The sequence below is a fragment of the Pelodiscus sinensis genome, chromosome 24 (assembly GCF_049634645.1).
Source record: "Pelodiscus sinensis isolate JC-2024 chromosome 24, ASM4963464v1, whole genome shotgun sequence".
In the NCBI taxonomy this organism is placed as follows: Eukaryota; Metazoa; Chordata; order Testudines; family Trionychidae; genus Pelodiscus; species Pelodiscus sinensis.
Genome location: NC_134734.1, coordinates 6,126,333 through 6,141,420, shown reverse-complemented (window position 1 = coordinate 6,141,420; position 15,088 = coordinate 6,126,333). Strand labels below are relative to the sequence as shown.

The 15,088-nt window shown below is 54.5% G+C and overlaps 1 protein-coding gene across 1 annotated transcript; it reads right to left on the bottom strand.

Moving 5' to 3' along the window:
* Positions 1–1,323: 1,323 nt before the first annotated feature.
* LOC142819552 (sushi, nidogen and EGF-like domain-containing protein 1) lies at positions 1,324–5,651 on the bottom strand. The gene is made up of 6 exons (XM_075907500.1): positions 5,390–5,651; positions 5,255–5,290; positions 4,388–4,518; positions 2,899–3,180; positions 2,095–2,232; positions 1,324–1,790 (listed from the first exon to the last, which is right to left on the bottom strand). Exons 1-6 carry the CDS (start codon positions 5,427–5,429, stop codon positions 1,611–1,613), a joined length of 807 nt encoding a protein of 268 aa, XP_075763615.1. The 5' UTR covers positions 5,430–5,651; the 3' UTR covers positions 1,324–1,610.
* Positions 5,652–15,088: the final 9,437 nt, after the last annotated feature.

Here is a 15,088-nt window from a genome sequence, read left to right as displayed (position 1 = left end):
GTTCGAACTACCACGTCCCGGCGTGCACTTCCTGGTTCGAATCAGCTGTGATTCCAAATAGCGCGCTAGCGAGATCATGCTAATGAAGCACGGGATATTTAAATCCCCGCTTCATTAGCAATTTAGAATGCCTGCATTTGCATCCCTAGTTCGAGCTAGAGTGCAAGTGTAGACATACTGTGGAGGCAGGAAAAGGAGAATAAGGGAATCTGTGTGCACCCATCTTAGTCTTGTTAGCAAGAGTCAGGCTAATTCTGACTCTTGACAACGCAAGAGCTATAATAAGACTCTGCCTTCGCCTCTCACCTCCATATGGAGATAAGGATAGAATGCTGACTCTGGCAGGGACCTTGAGATAAGGAGCATCTGGGTGGAACTAAAATAATTGTTAGCCGTTGGCAGGGCTCAACAATTAGGGCAATCTACTCACCCGTGGCGAGTAGATTTTAGCCCGGCATGTCACCGCAGCGCGATCAGCGCATGCGCAGCGTGGTCTGTACCTGCATAGCGTGCCAAACCGGGCAAGTGGGGTTCGCTGCCACTTGTCAAGCCCTGACCATTGGTGTTTGTAATGGGAAGGAGACTAATTGTTTATTGTTATTCTATGTAACAGATAGTATATAAACTGCTTCATAATTGCTTGTATTCGAAGATCTGCCTGGGGGGGTCTCTCCCCCCCGTCCGAATCAGGCTTCCCTTGCAATATTGCTCGAATAAACTGCATCTGGCTACTTGTTGCTTACAAACGCAGAGTGAAGGCTTGTTTTCTTCCACAATACCCATACAGACTAAGGATAGTCAGTTGACTAGTCAACCAGTCGATTCCCCCCTTGCTGCCTCTATCACATAGAGGCAGCAAAGGGGGGGGGGCAGAGAGGGTACTTCAAAGAGGCAGCACTGCACAGCTGAGCCAGGGATCCGCTGTGTGGTGCTACCGCTTTGAAGCACTGCTTCAGTGTTTCAAACGGGCAGACCCGTGGAGCTAGGGATCCTCTGGGGAGTGCCTAGCTGACCCTGGACTTTGCGCGGCATGCAGCACAGCATGGAGCCTGAGGTCAGCAGGGGACTCTGAGTCTCCACTGACCCTGGGCTCCATGAGGGCGCGGTGGCTTTGAAATGCACTAAAGCCCGCGCTGGGGACTCTTCTGACTTTCAAAGGAGGAACGAGGAAGTCCCTATTGACTAGTTAATTAACTGCAATTTAACATCCTTAACACAGACCCCTCCACACAGATCCCCCATCCCCCGCTACCCCCAGAGACGCTGCCTCAGGCGTCCCCCGCCCTTCAGGGGACAGACAGTCGAGCCGCAGTTCACAGAGGATCCTTTATTGCTACACTACACTCCGCGCTGGCTGCGGGGGCACCTGCTGGTTGGGGCAGCAGCCTGGATCCTTCCAGCAGCTGGAATGGGTCGCATGATGCCCAGCAGGGTTGAGGAAGGGCCCCTCCGAGCCAGGCAGAGGATCATGTGGAGAAGACACGGGGTGGCCCGAGCAGGGAGCCTGTCTGTGGTGCTTGTTGGGGATGGGCCTCGGGAGGGGGCTCAGGTAGGGTGGGGGCAGAGATCTGAGGTTTGCAAACGAGGCACATGACTCCTGAGCTGGAGGCTTACAGCCAGCAGTCGCTGCTGCTCTCGGTGGGGACCCCTGTCACCTTGAAATCATTCACTTGGAAGACCCAGCGCCCTGGAACCCCGACGTTGCTCGTCTGCCCGATGCGGAGGACAGCCTCCGTGCGGGAACCCGGGATGTTGTAGAAGTTTTTGTTGTCGCCGCTGTTGAACCCGGCCTGACGGCGGAGACACGGGGAGCAAAGGAAGTTAGTGCACTTGCCTGTCGCTGGGGTAGTGGGGGCAGCACTGACTGTGATCAGAGCCCCCATATCTTTCCATGTAGCCCAGCGCCCCATCTGAGTCCCACCCCACTCCCTGCAGCCCAGCGCCCCCTGCTGAGCCCCCACCCTGGTCCCTGCAGCCCAGCACCCCTGCTGAGCCCCCCGATCCTCACAGCCCCGTGCCCCTGGCTGGGCCCCCACTCTGCTCCCCACAGCCCAGCACCCCACGTTCTCATGTGAGCTGTGTAACGGGACCTACCTGGGCGGGTGTACCCCCTAGGCCGGTGGTGGCGTTTCCGCCACTCGCCGTGCCTGTGGTCCACTGGATCATTCCATAGTTCAGCATGATGAAGGTGACTTGGCCGTCGTTTGCCAGCACGGCCTGGAATGTGTTCACCTGTAGCAGAGAGGGAGGAGACCCAGGTGAGGGAGACCATGGGAGCTGCATAGACATGGGAACCACAGGGTCCAGCACCCCGCTAGCCATTCCCCTGGAAAGCCCCTGATTGGTGACTATGGCAGTGAAGCCCAGCAGTTGCACAGTTTGTCTGGGGCTTTGTCTAGACTGCAGGCTTCTTTCGGAAGAAGCTTTTCTGGAAGAGATCTTCAGGAAAAACTTTGTCCGAAAGAGAGCGTCCACACTGCCAAAGAGCATCGAAAAAGCCATCTGATTTTCCACACTGAATGGACGCTCTCTCGCACATAAGCTGTGGTTACTACAGGCAGAGTGACCACCAGGGCACCTGTGCTTTTTCCTCTTTCCTCTTCTTCTAAAAGAACTCCCTCTTCCCCCTCCACACACACCTTTTTCCAAAGAGCTCTTTCGCAAAAAGGCTTCTTCCTTGTAGAAAGAGGTTTACTGATGTCAGACAAACCCCTCTTCTCTTTCAATTTTTTTTCGAAAAAAAACATGATTTCAGAGTGGACGTAAGTGCAGTTTTTTCAGAAAAGCTCTTCAGTATAGACATAACCTGGGTCTAGCAGCCCCACCAGCTAGTCTCCCTCCTGCCTGTCCCCTCCCCAGGTGCTCAGCTGGAGCCATGGAGAGTGAGGTGTCACATACCTTCTGGGAGGTGGAGCCGTAGTAGGCCACGCGGTCCCAGGTGGCCACAAAGGCCCACGTGGCTGTGAAAGGGATTGCTGGGAAGTACTGGTTCATGTCTCTGGTGAGGCGACGCAGCAGCCCAGGGTCCTGGCTCTCCCGGTAGTAGACGTCCCCACCCAGTGCATTGTTCACGTCACCCCAGTAGGGGGCCACAAAGGGGCGGCCATCAGCCAAGGGGAAGGGGTCGGGGGTGTACTGGGAAACGGCCACGCCGAAGGACACCACGCCATTATTGTTCACCTGTGGGGGGGGAGGGGGAGCAGAGAGGTGTCTGTAGGAGCACAGCAGAGCATGGCTATCCCCTCCTTGCAGCACAGCACCCCCTGCTGTGCCCCCTGCTCTGCACCTCACAGCACAGCGCCCCCTGCTGTGCTCCCTGCTCTGTACCTCACAGCACAGCGCCCCCTGCTGTGCCCCCTGCTCTGCACCTCACAGCACAGCGCCCCCTGCTGTACCCCCTGCTCTGCACCTCACAGCACAGCGCCCCCTGCTGTGCTCCCTGCTCTGCACCTCACAGCACAGCGCCCCCTGCTGTACCCCCTGCTCTGCACCTCACAGCACAGCGCCCCCTTCTGTGCTCCCTGCTCTGCACCTCACAGCACAGCGCCCCCTGCTGTGCCCCCTGCTCTGCACCTCACAGCACAGCGCCCCCTGCTGTGCTCCCTGCTCTGTACCTCACAGCACAGCTCCCCCTGCTGTGCTCCCTGCTCTGTACCTCACAGCACAGCGCCCCACTGTGCCCCCCACTCTGCACCTCACAGCACAGCGCCCCCTGCTGTGCTCCCTGCTCTGTACCTCAGAGCACAGCGCCCCACTGTGCCCCCCACTCTGCACCTCACAGCACAGCGCCCCCTGTTGTGCCCCCTGCTCTGTACCTCACAGCACAGCGCCCCCTGCTGTGCCCCCTGCTCTGTACCCCACAGCACAGCGCCCCCTGCTCTGTACCCCACAGCACAGCGCCCCCTACTGTGCTCCCTGCTCTGTACCCCACAGCACAGAGCCCCCTGCTGTGTCCCCCGCTTTGCACCTCACAGCACAGCGCCCCACTGTGCCCCCCACTCTGCACCTCACAGCACAGCGCCCCCTGCTGTGCCCCCCGCTCTGTACCTCACAGCACAGCGCCCCCTGCTGTGCCCCCCGCTCTGTACCTCACAGCACAGCACCCCCTGCTGTGCCCCCTGCTCTGTACCTCACAGCACAGCGCCCCCTGCTGTGCCCCCTGCTCTGCACCTCACAGCACAGCGCCCCCTGCTGTGCCCCCTGCTCTGTACCTCACAGCACAGCGCCCCCTGCTGTGCCCTTTCTGATTAGATTAAATTAGATTAGATTAGATAGAGGGGTGTCTATGGGCAGGGATGGTAGAAAGCTCTGTGTGGCACCCTGTCACTGGCTGCCTGTAACACATGTGCTGTGGGGTCGACAGCGGGCTCAGCCCTGCCGTACGTACATACAGGGAGCGATGGTCCTTGCCATAAAAGGTGAAGCTCATGGAGATGGGGATCTCCGGTGATGCTCCGTCGTCGGCTTTGGGGTTCTGCCGGTCACTCTGGGCTGGGCCGTAGGGATACAGCAGGGACTCTGAGGTGGGGAGAAGGTGCCTTGTAAGAGCCTGGAGCAACTCCCTCTCCATTGGCCCTCGGAGAGCCACTTCCCAGCCCAGTCCAATGGCCTTTGGCATCGGCGATGCCCCCACCCGGTGTCAGGAGCTCCCCATTGGCCTTTACATTCCAGAGCCACACTGAAGCAAAACAAGTTCCCACAATCCTCCCCGAGCCCTCCAGCCCGATTCTTACCCCACCCCAACACAGGCCCCTACCTCCCATCCTGATTCTCCACCCACCCCTCTCTCCAAGCCTCCTGCCCCAATCCCCATGTCATCCATAATACAACCCCCCTCTGATTTCCCACCTCCAACACAGCCCCACCCGACACTCCATCCCACCTCCATTTGCTGGCCTGTCACACCTGGCTGGTGAGCTCCCTTCGCTAGGCCTGTGCGACAGGCCTGCACAGAATGCAAGCACTTTCCCGCACTCCCGGATAAGCAGGGAACAGGACGAAAAGGAAGCTCACGGCTGCTGCCCCCCCCCCCCCCCCCCCATGGAATCCCTGCTACTGTCTCCTCCCCTCAACCCTCAAATACAGGCTCCCATTCTGATCCCCACGTCACCAGCCAGGGAACCTCCCACTGTGATCACCCAACCTAACACAGCCCCTGCCTGGGTCTGCAGCCCATTGCTAATGCAGCCCCCACCCAACTGCTCTTCACCGCCCAGCTAATAAGGTCGCCCCTCCCATCCTGATCAGTTCCTACCTTCCACCATCTCCACAGGGGTGGGCAGCACTGACCCTGCAGAGGGGAGGGAACAGACTGTCAGCCGCAAGGCGCATGGACCCCAGCCCCCAGCCCCACGAGCCCAAGCCCAGCGCTGGCCGGACGTTTACTCACCCAGCAGCAGCAGCAGCAGGAAAGCGAGGGGGGATTTCATCTTGCTCACACTTCGACGGGGACCCGCTGGGTCGAGATGGGCAAATGCAGCGGCAGCAGGACTGCGGGGCCAGGAGAGGGGGTGAGGGAAGGTACCAGCATGTCCAACGGGATCTAGTGACCTACCCCCATGCACACCCACTGCCTGTGTCTGTCACACCCATCGATCCCTCCCCATTCACCCCCCCATGCACACCCCACTGCCTGTGTCTGTAACAGTCATCAATCCATCCCCATTCACCTTCCTTGCCCCATGCACACCCCACCACTTGTGTCTGTAACAGTCATCCATCCCTTCCCATTCACCTCTCCTGTTTTTCTGTCTCTCTGTCCCACCATACAAGGGTTGCCACTTCTCCAGAATGGTCCAGGATTGTCCCTTCTCTGCTGTGGCCTTGTGGGAAGTGCAGTGGGGTGTTCTCATAGACTCATAGACTTTAAGGTCAGAAAAGACCATTATGATCATCTAGTCTGACCCTCTGCACAGTACAGGCCACAGAATCTCACCCACCCCTCCTAGAATAATCCTCTCACCTATATCTCAGATATTGAAGCCTTCAAATACTTTGAAGACCCCAAGATACAGAGAATCCTCCAGCTGTACCCCATGCTACAGAGGAAGGCGAAAAAACTCCAGGGTCTCTGCCAATCTACCCTGGAGGAAAATTCCTTCCCGACCCCAAATATGGCGATCAGCTAAACCCTGAGCATGTGGGCAAGACTCACCAGCCAGACACCCAGAAAGTTCTCTATAGTAACTCCTATCATCCCTCCATTGACCTATTTCCCACTGATAATGAATGGTCAATTAGTTACCAAGATCATTTTATCTCATCAAACCATCCCCTTCATAAACCCCTCGGCTACGTCTACACTGGCCCCTTTTCCGGAAGGGGCATGTAAATTTCAGCAGTCGTCGTAGGGAAATCCGCGGGGGATTTAAATATCCCCCGCGGCATTTAAATAAAAATGTCCGCCGCTTTTTTCCGGCTTTTAAAAAAGCCGGAAAAGAGCGTCTAGACTGGCCCCGATCCTCCGGAAAAAGTGCCTTTTTCCGGAGGCTCTTATTCTTACTTCAAAGTAAGAATAAGAGCCTCCGGAAAAAGGCGCTTTTTCCGGAGGATCGGGGCCAGTCTAGACGCTCTTTTCCGGCTTTTTTAAAAGCCGGAAAAAAGCGGCGGACATTTTTATTTAAATGCCGCGGGGGATATTTAAATCCCCCGCGGATTTCCCTACGACGACTGCTGAAATTTACATGCCCCTTCCGGAAAAGGGGCCAGTGTAGACGTAGCCCTCTAGTTTAATCTTGAAACCGGATAGATCTTTTACCCTCACTACTTCCCTTGGAATGCCGTTCCAGAACCTCACTCCTCTAATGGTTAGAAACCTTCGTCTAATCTCAAGTCTAAACTTCCTACTAGCCAGCTTATATCCATTTGTTCTTGTGTCCACATTGGTATTAAGCTTAAATAATTCCTCTCCCTCCCTGGTATTTATTCCTCTAATATATTTAAAGAGTGCAATCATGTCCCCCCTCAGCCTTCTTTTGGTTAAGGTAAACAAGCCAAGCTCCTTGAGTCTCTTTTCATAAGACAGGTTTTCCATTCCTTGGATCATCCTAGTGGCCCTTCTTTGTACCTGTTCCAGTTTGAATTCATCCTTCTTAAACATGGGAGACCAGAACTGCACACAGTATTCCAAATGGGGTCTCACCAATGCCTTGTATAATGGCACTAGCACCTCCTTATCTCTACTGGAAATACCTCACCTAATACATCCCAAGACCGTATTAGCCTTTTTCACGGCCATATCACAATGGCGGCTCATAGTCATTCTATAATCAACCAGGACTCCGAGTATCAGAGGGGTAGCCGTGTTAGTCTGAATCTGCAAAAGCGACGAGGAGTCCTGTGGCACCTTATAGACTAACTGAAGTGTAGGAGCATAAGCTTTCGTGGGCAAAGACCCACTTCGTCAGATGCATGTAGTGGAAATTTCCAGAAGCAGGAATAAATATGCAGGCCAGGATCAGGCTGGAGATGACGAGGTGGATCCAATCAAGGAGGATGAGGCCCACTTCTAGCAGCTGATCTGGAGGTGTGAATTCCAAGAGAGGTCCTTCTCCTCCTCCGTTACTTCCAACTGATGTGTCCCCAGCTTATAACTAAAATTCTTGTTATTAATCCCTAAATGCATAACCTTACACTTCTCACTATTAAATTTCATCCTATTGCTATCACTCCAATTTACAAGATCATCCAGATCTTCCTGTATGATATCCCGATCCTTTTCTGAATTGGCAATAGCCCCCAACTTTGTGTCATCCACAGATTTTATCAGGACACTTCCACTTTTGGTGCCAAGGTCAGCGATAAAAAGATTAAATAAAATTGGCCCCAAAACAGATCCCTGAGGAACTCCGCTAGTAACCTTCCTCCAACCTGACAGTTTACCTTTCAATATAACCCGCTGTAGTCTCCCCTTTAACCAGTTGCTTATCCACCTCTCAACTTCCATATTAATCCCTATCTTTTCCAATTTAACCAATAATTCCCCATGTGGTACTGTATCAAATGCATTACTAAAGTCGAGGTAGATTAGATCCACTGCATTTCCTTTATCTAAAAAATCTGTTACTTTCTCAAAAAAGGAGATCAGGTTGGTTTGGCATGCTCTACCTTTTGTAAAACCATGTTGTAATTTGTCCCAATTGCCATTAGCCTCAATGTCTCTAACTACTTTCTCCTTCAAAATTTTTTCCAAGATCTTGCATACTACAGATGTCAAACTAACAGGCCTATAGTTACCCGGGTCGCTTTTTTTCCCTTTCTTAAAAATAGGAACTATATTAGCAATTCTCCAGTCAAATGGTACAACCCCTGGCTACGTCTACATTGGCCCCTTTTCCGGAAGGGGCATGTTAATTTCACAGGTCGTAATAGGGAAATCCGCGGGGGATTTAAATATCCCCCGCGGCATTTAAATAAAGATGTCCACCACTTTTTTCCGGCTTTTAGAAAAGCCGGAAAAGAGCGTCTATACTGGCCCCGATCCTCCGGAAAAAAAGCCCTTTTCCGGAGGATCGGGGCCAGTGTAGACGCTCTTTTCCGGCTTTTCTAAAAGCCGGAAAAAAGCGGCGGACATCTTTATTTAAATGCCGCGGGGGATATTTAAATCCCCTGCGGATTTCCCTATTACGACCTGTGAAATTAACATGCCCCTTCCGGAAAAGGGGCCAATGTAGACGTAGCCCCTGAGTTTAGAGATTTATTAAAAAATTTTGCTAATGGACTTGCAAGTTCATGTGCCATTTCCTTTAATATTCTTGGATGAAGATTATCTGGGCCCCCTGATTTACTCCCATTAAGCTGTTCAAGTTTGGCTTTTACCTCGGATATGGTAATATCTACCTCCACATCTTTACTCCCATATGTTATGTTACCATTATCCCTAAGCTCTTCATTAGCCTCATTCAAGACTGAAGCAAAGTATTTGTTTAGATATTGGGCCATTTCTAGATTATTCTTAACCTCCACTCCATCCTTAGTAATTAGCGGTCCTACATCTTCTTTTTTTGTTTTTTTCCTATTTATATGACTATAAAACCTTTTACTATTGGTTTTAATTCCCTTTGCAAGGTCCAACTCTACCTCACTTTTAGCATTTCTCACTTTATCCCTACATGCTCTAACCTCAATAAGGTAGCTTTCTTTACTGATCCCTCCCATTTTCCACTCCTTATATGCTTTCTGCTTTTTCTTAATCACCTCTCTGAGATGCTTGCTCATCCAGCTTGGTCTAACACACACAGCCAGCTGGCCAGCTTTCTGCACTCTATCCTGAGTATTCTAATTTTTTTTACCTGTAAAATGGTAGCCCTTCCCCCTCTACACCATCCATCACCCCACCCCACCCATGTGGCATCTGAGCCACCTTCTGTAAATATTAGTTAATTCATTTCCCACGCAGCTGGTTGGAAGTGTCCACATCACAGCACAAAGACAGGCAGGGCCAGCTTGGGGTTACACAAGGACACAAGCAAAGAATACCTTTGAATCCCAGCCCACCTGCTTCCATCCACTGGGCCCCATTCCCATCGAAGTCCTGGGGAAAGAACCCAGGAGTCCTGGCTCCCAGCCCCCTCAGCTCCAGCCCTCCAGACCCCAATCCCCTCCCAGTGCCAGGGAAAGAAATCAGGAGTCCTGACCCTTTGGCTCCAGCCCTCCAGACCCCAACCCCTCCCGCACCCCTCTTGCTTTGATCACTGTGCTAGGGGAAAACTCATCAATAGTGTCGTTTGTGACGTGGGCGCAGGGCAATCTGGGTTGATGAGCATTTGGGGGTGATGTGCACACACGCGGAGCTTCCTTTTGTGTCTCTCAAACCTGGCAAAGCTGGACAGGTAAGATGCTTAACCTGGAGTCTGGGGAACTGTGTTCTGGACCCAGGGGTCCCACCAACTCCCTGTGTGACCACGGCTATGTCACGTAGCCTCTCGTGCCTCAGTTTCTCTACATGAGAAGTAACAGTCTTCTCTGTGGCAAGCGTTTCAAGGTGTGGGATGCCTCTCCACAACAGGGCCCTGATCTCTGTCGGGGTCTGGGCTGTGCCCAGCACAAAGGGGGCCTGATCTCAGCCAGAGTCTGTGCAGCTTCCAGCACAGCAGGACCCTGCTCTTGGCTGGCCTCTGGTCAGTGGCTGGTCAATGTTGCCCTGATCTCTGCCAGCTGCCCCTGGGATACAAGGCACTCACCGGCTGGGCTCCGCCTGCTCAGTGTCTCGGACGTGCCCGGGAGAATGAAACTCCCCAGCCCGCTGCTTCTCTTTATCTCACCTGGCCAGGGCTGGGAACCAGGAGCCCCCGCCTCCCTCCCTACCTCCCTCCTCGAGTGGTTCTGGCAGCAGCCCAGCTCTTGCTGTTGCTGTGTGTGTGTGTGTGTGTGTATCCATATGTGTATGTATGTGTGTGTGTTTGCATGTGTATGTATGTGCATATGTGTGTGAGTACCCATATGTGAATGTGTGCATTCCTGTGTGTGTGTGTGTGTCCATATGTGCATGTATGTGTGTGTCCATATGCAGGTGTGTGTGAGTGTGTGTGTGTTTGGCCTAATGAGAGATTCCAGGGGAGAGGCAGGGAAGCCCAGTGATACAGTCAGGGCACGACTGAACCTGAGCTAAGGATAAACCTGCAGCCACGAGGCCACAGAGATGGACCTCTGGGGAGACTCCCTGCTACCTGCCTCTTCTGGACGATGCCCTGCCCCTGCTCACTGCTCTGAGGCCCGTCCAAACCTCTGACCAGGCTGGGGAGGCAGGGCCAGATTTCCAGTTAGGTCCTGGCTGGGTCCTGTCCCCAGCCCAGTGGGGCAGTGAACCCTATGGGTTAGAGCTGTGGGATGGGGAGTTAGGACTCCTGGGTCCTGTCCTCAGCCCAGCGGGGGGAGTGGGCTCCAATCAGGGCTGGATTAACATTTTGTGGGCCCCCACGTAGTCGTTATCAGCCCCTTCCAGGTGTGGCCTGGTGCGATCGTAGGCCTGGTGCGGAGTCTCAGCTACTGCTCATTGGGATTGCCCCCATTTGCATGTGCTGCCACACGAGGGATGTAATAGTGCCGTCGATTAACTGATTAGCCGATAAGCAAAAGCTGATTGGTTAATGCTGTAGATGAGATGCATTTGCCCCCTCCCTTGCCCCCGCTTGCCAGTACATTTTTTAGCAGGCTGGCCAGCAGTCCGGCTCAGTCATGGCTTGTGCTGGGTCCAGGACCTCCCCCCGCTGCGGCTCTGCATTTAAAGTGTATCACTTCTGGCTCATGCTGGGTCTGGGAGCTCAGACCACCCCCATACAGGGGCTGCTTCATCAGACGCAGCAGCGCAGGGCAACCGGCAGCCAGTCCACAAGGGGAGCTGGTTTTTAAACTAGCTTCCCTCACGGACCAGCTCCTGCCTGGCCCCCTGCACTGCTGCCTCTGATACAGATGCAGCAACATGGCGTGGAAGGGGGCTCCTCAGGAGTGGGGCCTGAGTGCACTGGCTGCCGGCCCCACCCCCAGGGACTATAGACTAGTCGACTAACTGATAAGAATTCATGAGGTTACTCGACTATCCAATTAACTGATATTTAATGTCCCTATGCCACACACAGCTGCCTCAGCCCCCTGGGTTTCTCATTGAGCTGTGGGTCTGCAGTGAGCAGAAATTGCATAGAGATCGGGAAAACTCCCCCCAATTGTATCTCCTCCTCCTCCCACCATTCTACAGCCATGTCTCCAGAACGCTCTGTTCCACTAGCCACTGTGTGGGGGCCTGGCCTCAACTCAATGAAGTCCCCCAGCCAACAGCTACCTGATCAATTCTGACAAATCCTCCCCAGCATCCAGCCTCCCATTCCCCCAAAGTGCGCACTGAGCCCCCCGCCTTGCTCCCTCTGCTCCCACCTGCCTGCTAGCCTGGTGCCTGGTCACCACCACCTCCCTGCACTGGCTCCCTGTCTGCCTTGGACGTGCTGCCCAGCCAGCCGGGGCTGTCTCTCCTGCAGGCCTGGCCTGGTTCCTCTTTCCCTGCTCCCCAGGACGCTCCTTTCTGGGGCTATGTCTAGACTGCAGGCTTCTTTCGAAAGAAGCTTTTTCAGAAGAGATCTTCCAAAAGATTTCTTCCAAAAGAGAGTGTCCACACTGCCAAAGTGCATCGAAAAAGCCATCTGCTTTTTCGACAGAGAGCATCCAAACTGAGTGGATGCTCTCCTGTACGTAAGCTGTGATTGCTATGGGTGGAGCGACCACCAGGGCCCCTGTGCGTTTTCCTCTTTCCTCTTCTCCCAAAAGAACTCCCTCTTCCCTGTCCACACATGCTTTTTCCAAAGAGCTCTTTTGCAAACCTCGTAGAACGAGGATCACCAATGCTGGAAAACCCCTCTGTGCTTCCGATGTTCTTTCAGAAGACCACGATGCAGAGTGGACATGAGTGAAGATTTTTCAGAAAAACGGCTGTTTTTCCGACAAAACTTTGTTGTGTAGACATAGCCTGGCTAGTGACTCTGTTCCTCAAGGTCACCTCCAGTCTCTGTACCAGCTACAGCTTCATGGCCCCAGTCACAGAGACACCTGCAGCTTCCCTGGCTCCAGCCAGGGGGCCGATTGCCAGGGGCCTGCCTCAAACACCCGCAGCCACGTGGGAGGGGCAGCAATTCCAAGGCTGAGCTGGCTTGAACCTGGCAACGGCAGCACATGGGGCTCTACATCCTCAGTGCTGGGCCTAAGTGGCTACAGCCTCTGCAGTTTGGTGCTTCCCTCTAGGACATGGCTGTAAGTACCTGAGATGTCCGTCGCCTGCAGCAGGGCCCCCAATTCCCAGGCACCCCTCAGCTAGTGCACGGTCATGCAGGAAGTGTGTCTGAGTCAGGGTGCCAGGAGGTTCCCACACCTGAGCAGCAGCTCTGCAGCAAGCTCACACTGGGCCCCTCGGCTGTGGGACCGGGACCCTGTGGAGACAGTGCGGTTACCCCAGGCACAATCGGTTCTGCCCAATGCCTGCTGCAGTGAGAGTCTCCCAGGAGCCCAGCTAGAGTCAGGCAGCAAAGTGCATTCTGTGCTGCACGGGAGAGTCTCCCCTTACCTAGTGAGCGAGCAACACCTCCCGCAGCCCTCCCCTTTCCCTGCGCCTTCCCACCGGCCCGCGCAGTACAGCTGCTGAGCTCACAAGGGCTGAGAAATAGCAAGCCCCGGCCGTTAGCACTGGAAAGTGCCAGCTTTTGTTGCTCCATTTCACCCTCCTTTCCTAACCCAAGCGCGGGGGCTCAGGGGTTGATTTTGGAGACATGTAACAGCCACCCAAACTGAACTACGGGGCCCCAATCCCGTCTGGGGCAGGGGCTAGATGGTCCCTTGTGGCTTCCATGCCTGTGGAAACCGTCAAATCCTCCTGTGAGCCCAGTATGGTACCCAGAGCTGCCCAGGCCCTCTAGAGGAGCCTTCGCTCCCTTAGGGTATGTCTACACTACAAAGTTAGTTCGAACTAACGGACGTTAGTTCGAACTAACTTTAATAGGCGCTACACTAGCGCTCCGCTAGTTCGAATTTGAATCGAACTAGCGGAGCGCTTAGTTCGAACTAGGAAAACCTCATTTTACGAGGATTAAGCCTAGTTCGAACTAGCTAGTTCGAATTAAGGGGTGTGTAGCCCCTCAATTCGAACTAGTGGGAGGCTAGCCCTCCCCAGGTTTCCCTGGTGGCCACTCTGGCCAACACCAGGGAAACTCTATGCCCCCCTCCCGGCCCCGGACCCCTTAAAGGGGCACGGGCTGGCTACAGTGCCCGTGCCAGGTGCAAGCCTGCCAGCACCCAGCCAGCAGACCCTGCACCTGGCACGGCACAGAGCCATCCACCCGATATCCCCCAGCCCACCCCCTCTTCCCGGGACCAGGCTGGCGGCTCCCGGGAGCTTGCCCTGGACCGCAACAGGCGGGCACCTTCCTGGGCTAGTGCGGACATCGTGGACCTCATCCACGATCTCCGCACTAGGCACAGGAAAGTGGCCGTCTAGGGCAGGAGAGCTGCCAGCCTGGCCACCCAAGAGCAGGTGTGCATGAAAATCAAGGGGGTCCACTGAGACCCCCGACCCTGAGCCCTGAGCTTACAATGGCCGTCCTGGGTCAGACCAAAGGTCCATCTAGCCCATTAGCCTGTCTGCCGACAGCGGCCAACCCTAGGGACCCTGGAGGGGATGGACCGAAGACAGTGACCAAGCCATTTGTCTCGTGCCATCCCTCTCCAGCCTGCCACAAACTTTGGGCAGGGACACCACTCCTACCCCCTGGCTAAGACTACTCCATGGATCCAACCTCCATGACTTGATCTCACTTCCCTTTAAACTCTGTTCTAGTTGTAGCCTTCACAGCCACCTGCAGCAAGGAGTTCCACAGGTTAACTATTTGCTTTGTCAAGAACAACTGTCTCTTACTAGTTTGAAGCCTGCTACCCATTCCTTTCCTTTGGTGTCCTCTAGTCCTTCTTTATGGGAACTCAGGAAGAACTTTTCTGAATGCCCCCTCTCCACCCAACCCCTGCTTTTAGAGACCTCTATCCTGTCCCCGCTCCATCTCCTCTTTTCTAAGCTGAACAGTCCCAGTCTCTGTAGCCTTTCTTCATCTGGGACCTGTTCCCAACCCCTGATCATGTTAGTTGCCCTCCCCTCTCCCAGCCTTTCTCTTCCCCTCTCCCACCTCCTTTTCCCAGTCTCCCCCAGTTTTGTTCAATAAAGACAGAGTCAATGTTGGAAGAAACGTTATCTTTATTTTGTACATCAATAAGAAGGGGGGCTAGGGAAGGGTAAGTGGAAGGAGGTGAGGGAGGAATGGGGTACGAGCCCCCGATGGGGAGGACTGGGGTGGCTCTGCGTGCTTCTGGGGGTGGAAACTCTCCTGTAGCCCCCCCCCCGATTGCCCCCTCTCCCCAGATGGCAGCCTGCGGCAAGTGCAGCCGGGCTGATGGCCGAGTGGTGTGATGTGCCCAGTGTGGGTAGTCCGGGCACTCCAAGCCAGAACTTCTTTGCAAGCGGGGCACCCCTTAGAACTGTGTGTCCGGGGTGGGGGTCGGGACCCTTTAAGCGCAGCCCGCGGCTAGCATCTCCATGCTCTAAGTCCTCCTCTTATGCCCTGCC